This window comes from Dicentrarchus labrax, unplaced genomic scaffold (genome assembly GCF_905237075.1).
Source record: "Dicentrarchus labrax unplaced genomic scaffold, dlabrax2021, whole genome shotgun sequence".
Lineage (NCBI taxonomy): Eukaryota > Metazoa > Chordata > Actinopteri > Moronidae > Dicentrarchus > Dicentrarchus labrax.
Genome location: NW_026136724.1, coordinates 371,563 through 388,369, shown reverse-complemented (window position 1 = coordinate 388,369; position 16,807 = coordinate 371,563). Strand labels below are relative to the sequence as shown.

General features: G+C 42.1%; 1 protein-coding gene across 2 annotated transcripts in view; it reads left to right on the top strand.

Moving 5' to 3' along the window:
- Positions 1-1,108: 1,108 nt before the first annotated feature.
- Positions 1,109-16,807, top strand: part of LOC127358984 (uncharacterized) — a 30,063-nt gene continuing 14,364 nt past the window's right edge. The window contains exons 1-5 of one of the 2 annotated variants that reach the window (XM_051392603.1): positions 1,109-1,439; positions 7,233-7,574; positions 7,669-7,770; positions 8,415-8,747; positions 16,192-16,518. In XM_051392603.1, coding sequence (XP_051248563.1) covers positions 1,403-1,439; positions 7,233-7,574; positions 7,669-7,770; positions 8,415-8,747; positions 16,192-16,518 — 1,141 coding nt within the window. In that variant the 5' untranslated portion in view covers positions 1,109-1,402. The remainder of the gene's footprint in view (positions 1,440-7,232; positions 7,575-7,668; positions 7,771-8,414; positions 8,748-16,191; positions 16,519-16,807) is intronic. The other variant, XM_051392604.1, reaches the window with a different exon arrangement.

Below are 16,807 nucleotides of genomic sequence, written 5' to 3'. Positions count from 1 at the left end.
AGAGCTGCTGTGTGCTAATCAAAGCTACAATGCTACCAAACTAATGACCTCCGCTGCTGAATTACACACAGTACGGTGTCTTCTTCTGATCACAGCTGTATTGATCCACACGGTGAACAGATACTGAGCTACCCAGCAGATAATAAGTTACCAGGTTAAAGACAATTAAAGCTATCTGACGTTGTCTTCCCAGTTCCATGCAGCTCAGCGAGCTAACAGCTGATGAGCAGCTACAGTTTGTTCACTCGGAGGTTTTCTGCTCTTTCTAACAGCGACACAAACATATTACTGACTGAGCACGTTTAACTAAATACAGACCAACATAAAGACAATTACCCCCGGTCACAAAACCCACATCAGTAACGGAGTTACAGAGCCCCCCCCCCCCGGCACGAAGCTTGGTGATTCTCGGCTTAAACTTTGTGTGAAACTCTATAAAAATATCAGCAGGGGAGAATATGGAGACATCTGCACCAGCTGGTTAATAAATTAACCTCACCTTTTTTTCTGACTCTAGTCGGACATTGCTGTAAAAAAATAATTTTGGTTTTGTTCAACCAATAAGTCACCGAAAATGAGCTCTAAATGTATAACTACATACATATAAGTGGGTGTATTTAGTTATATTAACTACTCTTTTTATCTTTTGTCTGTCTTCTCTCGCTTTAGTAGGACAGGAATATAGGGAAGACAAACACTCATTCAGACTACAAACAGGTTTTAATCCCACAACAACTTCACCTGTCTGTCTGTCTGTCTGTCTGTCTGTCTAAAATGCAGGTCTGATACATATAACATAAAAATCATCCCACCAGGAGTTGAAATATAACCACTTCCAGTTTAAACTGACATTTTATATTTTAAAAAATGTGAGAAATGGATTCAGAATCCTCAATAGCCCTCAAAACTAACTCCTATATTGTCAAACTCAGCCACACAGCTGCTGGAATATTGTCTATATAGGTTATTATGCTAATTGCCCAACATATGCAAGTTAGCAGTTTCTAAATGTTGGAGACCCTGACTGTACATTTATAACATAAAAAAATTTCTGTTCACATTATTGTCAACTGGACTAAAACCCAAATGTTTAACGTCCTTCAGGTCCAGTGTGTCTGTCACTGCTCTACTCTCCACCGCTCATATATGTCGTTTTGGGAGTTATTGCCAATCAACCAATAATGTTTGTGTGAAAGCTGCTCAGCCGGTTTCTTTCCATTCCAACGGCTGCTTCTCTGGAAACAGTTTAAAGTGAAACTAAAGTTTTCTCCTCACAGTGTTGGCAGATTATCGGGAGAAGGAAAGTGACAACTGGCTGTGAACTGAATGTGTTTTTCAAGTGTTCGTTTAGTGAGAAGCAGATTAATGAGGACTTTGTGGTTGTTGGAGTTTTTACAGGAAGATGAAGATGTTTGTGGTGTTTGTGATCCTCATGCACGGTAAGATAACCTTCCTCCCTCTGATCTGATCATTAGTCCAACATCATGTCTTTAATCTGTATTTCTTTCATCTTCACTTCATTAGTCTGTTTAAACTCCAATAAAAACATGAAGAACATATTAAAGGCAGCATATTTTCAATGTTTGTGTAAATCATGATGAATGTAGAAGACTGTACAGTCAGACTGTCCTCAGTTCGGTTCTTCAGGATTATATCTCTGGAGGTTGTTCACATTTTTATAGCTTATATTACCAATAGTATTTTTTTAAAACTTTATTTTTTGAGTTTTTTGTACAAAACAGGGCAGCATCAATGCAATAAACAATATAATTACAATATAATGTGACAAAATAATTCAAGCGCTAACCCTGTAGTTAATAGAAGGAAGAAAAACAAAAGGTAGCTGCGTACACATATGCCTGTGCACCTGAACACATACGTGCACGTGTTCACTTACACCCATTATGTCCAAATAATCATAAACATATCCATATATATATAAATGCAGATATACACATGCTCACATTCATAGGAACAAAACATGAGAGAACCATGGGGTTGCGAGTAGGTCATCACTGATTACAGTAATATGGTCATTGTTTTTCTAATGAAATTAGTATAAGGCATTAAGGCAGGTTATCACCTCTTCTCGTGATATACATGTACCATTTTTCCCAGAGGGCATTACCTTTGTCCCTTTGTAATCTGAGACTAAAAGTCAATAGATCCTTAGTTTGGATGTCTTTAATTATGACTTCCCACTGACTAACCGTGGGAGATTCTGTGTTGAGCCATCTTCTTGTTATGGCTTTTTTGCTTGCTGCCATGAAGATTTTTAGGAAGTATCTGTCTTTCTTTGGTAGTTCTATGTCCATATTACCCAGGTAGAGTGATAAACAGGTAAAATTATAATTATGCTGCAAGACTTCTCTGATAATACTTTGAACTCCTTCCCAGAAGGATTTAAGAATGGGACAGCTCCAGAATATGTGTGTATGATCTGCCATACTGTGTCCACATCCTCTCCAGCATGTAGATTGTAGTCCTGTCTGTTTTGGTGTTATATAAAAAATCTGATACAATTTTTCCAAGAGAAATCTCTCCACAGTTGTGAGGCCGTAGTGGTGATTTGTGTGTTAATTATATGTCCAGTCTTCAGAAGTAATTACAGTTCCCAATTATTTTTCCCATTTCGCTTTAATATAGTTTGTTGAGTGACCTCTTAATTCAGCTATATGTCTAAATAGTTCGCCAATGATCTTTCTGGTCACTGTTTTCTATTATAGGCTGTGATAAATATTTTGGTAATACTTGATATATTTTCCTGTATAAGTCCTTTAATGTTCTTATCAAGTAGTAGTAGACTTTTATGTAGTATTGGTATTAATTGCTCCCTCCTGTTTTCAAACAGTGTGGGCTGGGTATACAGGGTCTGGTAAAATTTCTCAAATGCTTTTTGTATTCTCTCTAGTTTATATGTAGAGTTTTTAGTGGTAGGGTCTCTAATCTTGTACACTGTGCTTTCTGATTGCTGTTTTCGCAGCCTCCAGGCTAGTAGCTTGGATGCTTTGGAGCCTGCCTCATAGTATCTCTGTTTTGTAAACCTGAGATTTTTCTCAACTTCATCCCTTAAATTCTTTGTTACTCATATAGACCGACATTCTCCTAGACACTCACTCGCCTCCCCTGAGAACAGCAAACAAGACTAAGCAAACATAAACTAATGCATTCCTTTATGTTAAGATTTAATTTTGATCTAAAAGCTTTCAATTTTTATATTAGTCCACCAAATGGCATACTTTTTCCCATTCAAAGCATGCAGCAAAATTTCACACTTTTTATTGTTTTCTGCCAGGGTGCCTTGCTACTGAAATAAGTGTGTATTACTATTGATGATGTGATGTGAATGTGTGTGTGTGTGTGTGTGTGTGTGTGTGTGTGTGTGTGTGTGTCCAACTTCACAAGTCTTTTCTCTTAGAATGCCAAACTCTGCGTTTATAAACTAATTCAATAATAAAAACTATGAGTGGCGAAAACCAAAACAAAATGTGACTTTGTTTTGGTTCTCGTTCAGGCTGTTGTTCAGGCTGTTGATGCAGGTGCACTGCAGTCATGGTTATAAGTATGAGCAGTAGTGAAGGAATAGTCATTTTAGAGATGGCAAGGCATTACAGCACACAGGAGGCGCTTGAAATAATCATGGGCTCCAAGAGCGAAGATGGCTCCTCATCCTCCTCCGAGGACTCCGATTCCTCCACGGAGGAGGCCTCAGAGGTAGAGACAGACGATCTGGTGTTTAGCCCTGACTCATCTGAAGACTCATCGGAAGATGAAATTGATGAAGCAGCAGCAAAATGGACTTAAAAAAATTGAAAAATAACTGGTCTCAAACAAACTCTGAGACTTTCCACAACAGTGGAGTTGTGTAAACACATTGGCATTTAAAGGGTTAAAATACCCCAAATATGATACATATTTGATATGTATATTTCAAGCTGGAGTAGTTCTAAAAGATTAACTCATTTTAAGTAGAAAAAAATATTGATTTATAAGATTTTTACAGCAGTTTTTGCTTAGGTGGCAGTTTTCTGCCATAGGAACAAATGTGTGATTTTTTTGTTTAAAATCTGACACTGCAGAAAAAAAAATCAATGTTGCTGCCAATAATTGACCCATCTCAGGTCCTAAAAATATGTATAAGCATATACTTAGTTTTTTTGTTTTCTTCGATAAAAGAAATGTTAACCTTTTTGGCGGGGCGGGTGGGGGGGGTCATTAAGGATTGTCCAATGCAGCCTACTTCTTAACAACACTGTTGGGTAAATCCACCTGTGACCTGACGTCACAAAAGCGCCTATATATATATTTATTTTTAGTGATTTTAGGATTAAGATTTGAATTTGTTGTTGCCAGTTTCCAGTGCCACTCGAAAGGCTGTTTTCAAGCACATTTGTAAAACCAAAAAAAAGGCTTATTTAATGACAAATTTAACGTGTATTTAATAGCGGCGGGGCAGGGTGGGGCGGGTTGTGAAAATAGATGCGGTTGTGCGGGGCGGGATGGAGCGGGTCAAATTATTAAATAAATGCGGGACCCGCGGGTTGGAAAAAACCCCGACCCGCGCATCACTTAGGCTAGTTGATGGACTTGCATGCACGCACGTGCACACATCCAGCGAGCAGTGTTAGAGAAACTTTGTAGAGAACACCATTTCTTCTGAAGCATTTTTGCTTTGATCACCCTTGGATGTAAAGTGTATTTGCTTTGAAAATTCTTATCTATATCATGTTCTATTTACAAATAAAGATTGATGAATGTGTGTATTGTGTTACTGAGGAGAGAATGCTTGGAAAATATTGTATAGGTTAGGGTATGCTTGTGTAACTATAACAGGAGGGGATTGGGAACAGTCAAAGATTTTTATTGCTTCAGACATCATTTGTCACGTGATTTTTTTCGCACCAACGCAAGCTTTGAAGCAGTGGTTCTATGGAATTGTAGTTCAGGTTTCGAAGCACGTATCGAAGCTTCAGTGTCGCACTGCCATCACTACAAGTGTCCTGTATGTTATTTAAAACTAAATAAATGTTTACAATAAAATTTATAATATGTCTGAAAAGGTATATAAACCAATCTTAAGGGAAAAAAACAGCATAAACTGGAAAGGAAAGTATAAGTGTTTGAGGTTACCGCTTTTAAGATTGCTGTGTGGCCATGGCTGTGGCCATCACAATGACTTTACAGTAATACAGAAGTGTACTTTAATATGTATTGTAAAATGTTACCACACGCTGTAACATACCATTTGGGAGAGGTAACGGAGTGAAAGCTATTCAGATGGTCTGAGAGATGTAGCCTACCGTCTCTATCCAGTGTCAAATAATAAAGATGGAAACATGTTCAGGAAAAGCTGGTGTTATGATGGGACGAAGTGGATTAACAGGATAACATTTTTGTCATCGGCGTGCAGAACTTGATTCCCTTCTCTTTCAATACTTTCTTGATCGGCAGATATTCCCTCCTTTTCTTCATAACAGCTGTTTTGAAGTCGTGGTCAAAAAATACCTTATTCCCATCCACCGTGGTGTTTTTTTTTCCACGCCGCGCTGATAATCCTCTCTTTGGTTGTGTATTTCAGAAATCTGACGATCGTTGATCTTGGGGGGCATTATCAGTTGGTTTGGGTCCGAGTGCTCTGTGTGCACGTTAAATACCAAGTTTGTTTGGGCCTGTGCCATCTCCCAGTTCAGTTTAGATGAGGTTTTCCACAAAACAAATCATGCAGGTGACCTCAGCTCCTTCTTTTATACCGTAGATCCTTATGTTACGACGGGAATGCCCCTCAAGTTCGGTTAGTTGTGATTTCAGTTCGTGTTGAGTTTTCTGCATCTGGTTTAAAGTTTAATTCACTTACATGCTGAATGTCTCCATTTCTCCTACCCGTTGCTCGGCTTCCCCCAGTCTCTGCGACACCACTTCCATTTTTTTCACGGTCTTCTCATCTTCAGATTAATATATCCGATTTCATCTCGCCAAGTTGTTTCTGATATCCTCTTGAATGTTGCTCCGGAAGTCTGAGAACTGTTTGGAGATATTGTTCTCTAGGTCAGATGTAGCATTAGCCATGGCTTCTTTTATGGCGTTACGGATGGAAGCTAATGAGACCGTCTCAGCTAGCATAGCCTCGCCGCCACAATCTGTGTTTTCCGTGTCAGTTTCCTTTTTTTGCTCCTCAACGACATACTGAGGCCACGTTTGTCTCCCTCCAACATTAGTAGTTACTACTGTGCTCTTATAAGGTAAATCTCCTGTATTATATGGGGGTTGTTGAGGAAAGCGGTCTCTTTTAACTCTTATCCTTACGTGTTCTTTTAATGAAGCAATAGGAGAAGATTTAGTTTACTCAATAATCAGCTTTATTCTTAACACCAGTAGAATATGCAAAGTTTATAGAGCTCTGGGTCCAAACTATAGTATCCCTGACAATCAACAAAGTGTGTGTCAGTTCACCAAGTCCGACTATCTCTTCCTGACCCAGTGTTTTATTACATCTGTGAGAAACGTCACAATAAGGCGTCGTCTTCTTCCCATCAGCTGTAGGCGCTTTCCATCCTCGTGGTATCTGACTCTGGGTGTAATCTGAAACTTCACATACAAATAGACAATACGCCTGTTCTTTACTACAGATTGACTAGCACTCTCTGTTCTTTGCAACAAATTGATTAACACGTGACGACTTATTCATTTCCATATATGGAGTTGTTTTGCATGATTAGGTGGCGCTCCTTATATCTCAAGATCCTGTTGTACGACTGCAGGGAGAAACTGCGGTTAGTGTGACCCTAATCATTTCTGAGAGTTTGCTGTTCATTCATCCTGTTTCTCGGTACAGAGTTCATGCAATATACCAGCCTTCTATTTATTACATGGTGCTCAATCATCTTTATTTGCTAATGCAACTTTAATCAACTTAAGTATATATGTTTTAATCATTGGTCACATGACAGATATAAAACATAAAATATCTTCAGGGTTTACGGCAGTTTGGTCAGGAGCAAAGTTCTCATGCAGCCATCCCCACCCTCATGCTTCCGGAAGTCCATTACCAATAGTATTAATCATCCGAACACACTCATTTGAACACCATGTTGAATCAATAGGCAGTCTATCAGATTGTTCTGTTATTGCTCCTGTTTGTGAGTCCAATAACAAACCATATTGAGGATCCAGGAGCAATAAGAGCTGAAATAAGGCTGCTGTGATTGAACCTCTCTGTCTGTGTGACCTCACAGTTTCCCAGTATGCCTCAGCTGTGGAGCTGTATGAGGGGGAGGAGTTTGTCCTGCTGCCCTGTGAGTTTCCCACCTTTGAAATGGACGACCCCTCAGTGGTGTGGAGCCGCTACGATCTCAATCCTCCAACCGTCCACCAGCGTCAGCAGGAAGGTGATGAACTTAAAGACCAAAACCAGCTTTACAGCGGCCGAACATCCATGATGGCTGACGCTCTGGAAACTGGAGACCTCAGCCTCAATCTGACAAAACTCCGCCTCTCTGACAGTGGCAACTACACCTGCACCGTTAGAGCATCAGGAGGACAACGGACAGTGAGAGACATAAAGCTGCAGGTCAAAGGTCAGCAACAAACTCTAAAACTCACTGTAGATACAGGTCAGAGGTCATTACTTTAGATACAGGTCATAGAGGTCATTTGTTGTGTTTCTCACAGAGCGATTTCCATCCTGGGCCACAGCTCTCCTGGTTCTACTGGTTCTAGGCCTCATTGTTTCTGGGGGTCTTTTGGTGCATTTTCGTCACTATTTAATGTCAGGTTTGTCACTACTACACTACCCATAAAGAGGTCTGGGATTATGAAAGTAGGATGTGGCAGTGAAGTCTTGTTACCATCAGAGTAACTTCTGCTGTCTGTACAGCTGATGTTGTGGTTTGTGGTTAGGATTGCTCTGGGTCAAAGGTTGCACAAAGTCAGCTCTCTGGCTTGTTGCATTAGATTAGCTTTCTGGCTCATAGCATATCTTTAGCTCTCTGACTTGTAGCATAACATTGTCTTTGGCTCCTACATAATGCCATATTAAATACAAACAGTGGTAAAGTCTGTGTCTTAGTCCTATCTCAGGCTGCATTTGACACCGTTGAACACAAGATATTACTGGACGGACTGGAAAACTGTAGGACTCTCTGGCACAGCATTTAACTGGCTGAACTCCTATCAGCAGGAGTTCCCCAAGGATCCATTCTGGGTCCAGTTCATTCACCATCTATATGCTCCCACTAGTTCTCATTTTGGAAAACAAACAGCATCAAACAGCCTTCCATAGTGAGCGCTAGATAATCAGTTCACACTCAAAACAAGTCCCACTAGATTTTAAATCTAAATATCATTTTTATTATCTGACTGACTTAGAAATAGATTTTCTGCAGTACAGCTGATGTTGTGGTTTGTTGTCCTCTCAGTCTACCAGGTGAAGGTGGATTCAGGGGAGGAGTCTGTCCTGCTGCCCTGCAAAACCACAGTTCACCTGCCTGAGGACGTCACAGTGGAGTGGACGGACAAAGGCAACTGGAAGGTCCATGTGTGTCAGAACGGCTCTGATCAGCCTGAAGAACAGGACCAGGAATACAGAGACCGAACAGAGATGAAGAGAAACCTGCAGGAACCTGGAGACCTCAGTCTGACCCTGAAATACCCCACAAACACAGACAGTGACAGAGGAAATTATATCTGTGCCGTCTACAACAGGGAGAGAAAGATCCTGATGAGGAAACAAGTGATGCTTGAGGTCAAAGGTCAGTACTGTAGATACAGTTCAAAGGTCAGTAATGTAGATACAGGTCAAATGTCAGGGCTGTAGATACAGGTCAAAGGTCAGTGCTTTGAATATTGTACCATTATTATATTGTTATTGATAAAGGAAGTGCCAGTAGGAGGAGCCAGCAGCGCATTAAACCACTACATCTATGCAGACACTAGTTCAGGTAACATAGCCAAGTATAATAGAGATATCCCCAGAAATGATGCTATACATTTATTGTATTTAGCCAGCAAATTACAGGGCACTCATTGCTTTTTGAGCATCAAGTATTGCTTGGGCCTCGGGCCGGAGGTTCATAAGCAGATAATGACCATCTACCCATAGCCTCAAGTGTTGAGACAGGAGCTACAGAGGCTGCAGTTGTCGCTGGTCCTATGTAAATTTAATGAGGAGTGTAGTGCTCTGGAGGAAGCCCGCAGGTTTGGCAGAGTGAAAAGGCGTGAGCCAAACCAAGCTCGGGACAAGGAATTTCCTTCCTCCGTGGCAAAGAGGGGCTCCTGATTTCTGGCTTGAGGACCGCTTTTCAGATATTGAGTCATAGAAGACAGTGGACAAAAAGCAGAATTAGATTCAGAAATGATGACTTTTCCTCTCCTTTTCTATCCCTATCAGTCTCAGAATGTTCAAGTAATAAAGAGAAGTGGTGAGGGCTAATAGATACATCAGCAATAGTGAGCTCATGCGAAGGATCAAAAGATCCTGTGCGTGTAGTGAATTTGCCACCTCTGAGAAATCCATAAAAAGCAGTGAGAAAGAGAACAAATAGATCTGTGTATTGACCAAAGCACCCGTCCCATAAGTACATGATTAGTTTTTTTCAAGAGTGAAAGAGTGAAAGAATCAGAATCAGAATCAGAATCAGAATGGGATTTAATGCCAGGTAGGTTTTTACACATACGAGGAATTTGTCTTGCAATGGTGCTTAAAATATACAATCACACAAAAAAATACATAAATCACACAAAAATATACAAGAATAAAGTACTTTTAAAAAATATAGATAAATAAAGACAAATAAAGATAAGAAAACTGTACAGAAGACGGGAGTGCATTAATGTAATGCATATATACAGAGTGGGTATAAGAGTCAGTGTCAGTGGGGGATCCGGGCCTTGTTAATGAGGCCAGCTGCAGACGGAAAGAAACTGTTTTTATGGCGAGAGGTTTTGGTCCTGATGGACCGCAGCCTCCTGCCAGAGGGGAGAGGTTCAAAGAGTTTGTGACCGGGGTGGGAAGGGTCAGCCACAATCTTGCCTGCACGCCTCAGGGTCCTAGAGACGTATAGGTCCTGGAGGGATGGCAGATTGCAGCCGATCACCTTCACAGCTGATATGCTGCAGTCTGCCCTTATCCTTGGCAGTGGCAGCAGCGTACCAGATGGTGATGGAATGATGTGAGGATGGACTCGAAGATGGCGGTGTAGAAGTGCACCATCATCGTCTTTGGCAGGTTGAACTTCCCCAGCTGCCGCAGGAAGTACATCCTCTGCTGGCCTTTCTTGGTCCTGGGTGATGGTGGTACCCAGGAAGCGGAAGGAATCCACAGAGTCCACTGGGGAGTCACACAGGAAGACGAATATCATTCTCTTTCTTAAGGCCATTCAGCAGAAGATGGACAGATAGGTTTCCGAACAGGCTGATGGTGGATGGAGCCAAACAGCGCAGATGGAACTGAATACCTGCGACAAGGCCTTTTATGGAAGACTGCTGCATTTTGCTGGATTCAAAACAGTGAACAACTGTATAAAGGCGCATATGATGGAAATATTGACGGGCAGAACTGCTGCAGAGAAGGTGGCACAAAGGAAGGTGAAATTAGACCATGCAGAGTCGGACATCTTTAATGTTGATTTAGCTAAGCCAGATCGTATATAGTGAGCAGCAGATAGCATGCAGGAATGCCAGGTTGTGTTTAATCTAACACGGTTTGAGAGAATGGGGGCAAGTCAGGCTGCAATTCAAGAATTAGAAAGAATTATTAAGAATCAGCAGTTTTGTTATCCAAGCCTGGAATATGAGCTGCTCTAATAATTATTACCCAACACATATAACCAAGTGAGGCGCCTTACAAATCTATTAATGAATGGAACTGAAGAACGCCCTTGTTAATGATGTTGACGGTTGCCTCATTGTCACAAAAAACATGATTCGTTTCCTTGACCAGTCTTTTCCCCACAGAAGACATGAAACAACAATTGGGTGCATTTCCATTAAAGCTGGCAAGGACGACGGTTCTTTTGGCCAGATGTCTGCGAACCATTGATTATTAAAATACCCCCCAAAACTAATGAGAGCCTCTGACAAGGTGTCAAATATTTCGGGGCTGCTGTGACAACCAAAGGTGAGCCTGACTGAGAAGTAAATTTTTCCTCTTTATTTCACGTCGAACAGATGCCACTGTGAAGGGTGTAATGCCATGACTTTAAATGCCTCAAGGACATCTGCCTTGGCTAGCCATGCTCCTCTACCAGCTTTTTTAATCAACTTGATGGCATCAGGGGTGCCGCCAGGAATTTTGGGCCCCATAACAAAAATATCTAATTGGGCCCCCTCTGCGCAGCTGTTGTCACCACATCTCTAAGACCTAACTGTCCCATCAAAAGCTTTACATAACTCTAATTAAAGGTTTGCAAATGTCTTGCTTCTTGTAGTTCAATACTAGTACTAGCACAATATTTACTGCTGGTGATTTGTACATGCATGCAAGTCTGCATACAGTATGCAGTTCACTATTTGATGCAAGATTAAAAGCAACCATAAAAAATGTGCTTAAGGCCATCTTTTACAGTCTCAATGTATTTTTATTGTAAAATTTCAAAATGGAAAATTCTCTTAACGAATATAATTATTAATTATTATTCTAATTAAAGCTGCAAGCCCCGTTGAACGGGATCTCGCACCCGGCGCGCATCGGGAGTGCTGCGACTGGGGGAGCCTCTCCAGCATGTCTTCAACCTGAGCCTGCAGCTGGGGAGGGTCCCAGTGCTATGGAAGACTTCTTGTCTCATCCCAGTTCCTAAGAAAAAACACCCCGGGGGGCCAGGTGACTTCAGACCAGTAGCACTGACATCACACATAATGAAGACCTTCTAACAGCTGCTGCTCCATGTCCTCAGACCCCAGGTCCACCACGCACAAGATCCACTTCAGTTTGGATACCAGAAGAAGGTGAGCGTGGAGAATGCTATCCTCTATCTGCTCCACAGGGCCTACTCTCATCTGGACAAGGAGAGCGGCGCTGTGAGAATCGCATTTTTTGATTTCTCCAGCGCCTTCAACATCATCCGGCCGCTCCTGCTGAGAGACAAGCTGACAGAGATGAGGGTGGACCCACTCCTGGTGACATGGATTACGGACTACCTCACGGAGAGACCACAGTGCGTCAGACTGAAGGGCTGCACGTCAGACACTATGGTCAGCAGCACCGGAGCACCACAGGGGACTGTGCTCTCTCCCGTCCTCTTCACCTTGTACACATCTGACTTCCAGTATAACTCTGGGCTCTGCCAGATGCAGAAATACTTGGATGATACTGCAATAGTGGCTGTATCAAGGATGGATGGGAGGGGGAATACAGGAGCCTGGTCGAGGACTTTGTGAGATGGTGCAGGTCCAACCATCTGCAGCTTAACACCTCCAAGACCAAGGAGATGGTGGTGGACTTCAGAAGGAAGAAACCACATCTCCAACCCGTGTCCATCGAGGGGGTCGATGTGGAGGTGATCAGGACCTATAAATATCTGGGGCTGCAGCTGGATGACAAGCTGGACACTGGACACTCTTCACAGGAAAGGACAGAGCTGTCTGTACTTCCTGAGAAGGCTGGGGTCCTTCAACATCTGTAAAAAACTGCTGCAGATGTTTCACCAGTCTGTGGTGGCCAGTTTCCTTTTCTATGCTGTAGTTTGCTGGGGAGGAAGTAGCAAAAGAGAGGAACCCATTGACTGGACAGACTGGTGAGGAGAGCTGGCTCAGTAGTGGGCACAGAGCTGGACTCTCTGGTGACACTGGCAGAAAGAAAGACCCTGGACAAACTCACCACCCTCTGCACAACACCTTCACCAGGCAGAGGAGTGTGTTCAGTGGCAGACTGCTGTCCCAGTCCAGCTCCACCAACAGACTGAAAAACTCTTTCGTCCCCCATCAGACTGTACAACAGCTCTCAGTAAAGGCTGGGAGGACAATAGATAATGGACAATTTCCTCCTTCATCTGCACTACCTCTGCTAAATGCTGTGACTTTCATTCATTGGTCGACAGCCTAATTTTAATTGCACATAGTTTACATTAACCTCTAAACACTTAATTTACCTGCATGTTTCATTTCTATTTTATTATTATTATCTATCTACCTTAGCGCCTTCCCCAGCTCAGGGACGTTGATTGGTATTGAAGGCTTTATTTTCTCAAGCCCCCTTTTGAGAGGCAGTTTCGTCTCGGGCACACTGACTTTGGATGCCCGTCTCCACAATAGCTTGGTTTCTTTGGTTTGGGATTTTGGAAAAGGATTGGGTGGTTGGCCTACAGCCTCAGATTTAGGGCACAGGTTATGAGAGTGGGAGAAAGAGACACAAATCTAGCAGGACAGAGCTTGGTGGCCTGTGAAATGCCTACTAATCAGAGCCAGGTCGACTACTGACCAGTCCATTCTTTGTTTGACCATTTGGATGAACATGGCAGCTTTTGCAGAGAATGACTTGTGGTACTCGAAAAATAGTGTTCCTCCATAAGACATGGCCAGATTGGATATGTCCAGTTCGGCTCTACAGGAAGGGTACACTTCGCATATGACGTCTCTATATACACCAAAAGCCACATTCAATTTGTCCAGAGTTAGTGTTTTAGACCAGCGGTCCCCAACCACTGGACCGCTATCGGTCCGTGGGTCATTTGGGGCCGGGTCGCACAGAAAAAATAAATATTTTATTGATGATCAGAGTCTGAAAGATGTTTTATTTTGAAAAATGACCGGATTCTCTCCCAATACATCTGTCTGTGCGTCTGTGCCTCTTGACACATGTTAAGACAGGTCAAGATGCTCGTCTCGGTCACGGGATATGTTACCCCAGTTAAGCCCTCAAGCTAGCAAAATGAGTAAAAAACAAACGTCTGACATGTCATGACATCGCCACAAAAGCACTGAAAACCCTGCTTCCCTTTCCAACATCCTATCTTTCAGCATCACTGACACATCTCCACAGTCGACAATACGTCTATCGCTTATCTCTGAGCACAGCAGGATTTTAATCAAGTTGACATCATTACCTGAAAGGATTTGGTTTCTCAGATTGGGAGAAATTTCAGCGGCTGGAGGAAGAACGGAACCCCTGTGGAGATTGGGACTGCACTTCCAAGCGTTCTCCGTGCTGCGCCTGGGACTCATGTTCTTTTGGAAGGCAGCGCAGCGCCTGGAGCTGGGACTGCAGCGGAGTTGCGGGAGCAATTCTTCCTTTTCTCTGCAGATTTCTTAGGAACACAGTAGTTGGAAGGAACTGCGGATGCGGTTTCAGAGCGGATATTCTCCTTAAACAGCACAAACAGCTCTTCGTGAGATGGTAAATGGTAAATGGACCTGTACTTGTATAGCACCATTATAGTCTTCCGACCACTCAAAGCGCTTTTACACACATTCACTCAGTGATGGTAAAGCCCATCAAACACAAACTAACTCAATAATACACATTCACATCGACATGTGGAACGAGCTGGGGATCGAACCAACAACCTTATTAGGGATTAGGGGACGACCCTCTCTGCCTCTGCACCACAGTGTGTTGCCGCCCCTACTGGAGCTGTGATGTTTTTAAACACTTCCAGGAGCTTAGGCACTGGCCAATTATCAATGCCGGTAGTATTTGGACTTTTTCTTGCCAAATGAGAGTTCCGGTGGATGGAAATGACACTCTCTTTGTTGGCTTCCTCTGCCTCAGATTGCTGCTGAGACTCCATAATGCAGTCGAGCAGTAGGGTAAATGGAAATGCGTACACAAATAGTTTGATCGTTCTCATGGGGTAGCTTGCAAAATGGCTTGTAGAGGAAGCAGCAAAGATAGGCAGGCTAAAGCAGCTTAAATAAGGCGCCATGAATGATATTTGCCAATTGGATGCTTGAGGGAATCAGCTGAGCTGTCAACTGACTGTGTGTTTACGATTAGCTGTGATCAGCTGATATAGCTGGAATTGAGAGCTGAGCTTGACTTTGTGGCCTGCCTGAACTAACGCTATGCTTAATTTGTTAACAAGTGACATTGATACTGATATTATATATAATACACTCATTCCAAGGACTGTAAGGTCCAATAGTAGATTAATGAATGAAAACCAGATCAGTGTTAGTTTTGTGTCTAGATAATAATCTACCAAGCTCAGGTTTTGGGTTGGGAGTCGTGTGCTGAGCATTAAAACTGAGCTGACATGTGGTGACGTGGCTCTGCCATCATAATATCCATCGGTGGCTCCATCACTTTGGTCCAGACTGAGATATCTCTATCAACTACAGAATGCACTGACATCAAGTTTGGTACATTTGGTATGTTTTCACTAGATTGGGACAAAATGTGGTTCAGATGTTCATGTTCCATCTCCAGGTTTAATAAAGTCCAATACTTTGGTTTCTGACCAAATGTTGAAAAACTGATGACCAGAGTTATTATAGTTTGTATTTTTCAATAGATGTTTTATTTATAGTCTGTTATAATCAAAGTAATGTGACGGGCTGAAAAGAAATGAAGGAATGTGAACAGAAATCTAAACCTTGAAATTAAATATTTAGTTTAAGATAAAGTAAAATAAAAGTAAAATATAATATCACAGAAGCCAAAAGACTAAAAGTTGAAATAAGATGTTTTTGTGTTGAAAGTTCAGATCTTAAAGTGTCAAAGCATACTGGAACTCCTGTAGCTAATGTGTCCCTGTAGCTAAAAATAACTCCAAATAAGATCAAACTGCTCATTAAGACAAGTGACATTTACTTAAATTCAGTCAAACAGCCTTCCATAGTGAGCACTAGATCATCAGTCCACACTCAAAACAAGTCCCACTAGATTTTAAATCTAAATATCAGATTATCTGATTGACTAGTGTTGAAGAAAAATCATTCAAGTCCAGTTCAGGTTTGCTGTGGTGGTGTGAGTTTAATAAAGCATGCCGGCATCCTGGTGAACTTACATACACAGAGCAGATCTGAGTCAGTAAGCTGATCCAGAGCAAATGAAATTAGGTACTTTTAGAGATGGACCAATACAACAGACAGTATGTAAATGGTAGCCATTGAGCAGGCAGTCACCAGACGATGCATAATTAACATCAAACAACAGTTAGAGGAAAGTAAGCAAAAGGTAGTGATCAGACCAAATGTAATGGAGACTTAGAAATAGATTTTCTGCAGTGCAGCTGATGTTGTGGTTTGTTGTCCTCTCAGTCCCCCAGGTGAAGGTTGATTCAAAGGTGGAGTCTGTCCTGCTGCCCTGCAAAACCACAGTTCACCTGCCTGAGGACGTCACAGTGGAGTGGACAGACGTTGACAACTGGAAGGTCCATGTGTATCAGAACGGCTCTGATCAGCCTGAAGAACAGAACCAGTATTACAGAGACCGAACAGAGATGAAGAGAAACCTGCTGGAACCTGGAGACCTCAGTCTGACCCTGAAATACCCCACATACAGTGACAGTAGCACCTTCACCTGCACCGTCTACAACAGGGAGAGAAAGATCCTGATGAAGAAACAAGTGAAGCTTGAGGTCAAAGGTCAGTGCTGTAGATACAGGTCAAATGTAAGTGCTGTAGATACAGGTCAAAGGTCAGGGCTGTAGATCCAGGTCAAAGGTCATTACCTTGGATATTGTATCATTATTATATTTCGATAAAAAGTTCAGTCATTATAATGAAAATGAAATGTTTCTATCAGAAGCTCATTAGAAGATAAATCTCCTTTAAGTTGGATGGAACATCTGACAGATATTGTTTCTTCTCTGTCACATATTTGGATCGAAACAGTCACAGAAACTTACCATCAATAACTAATGAGTTGAAGGGT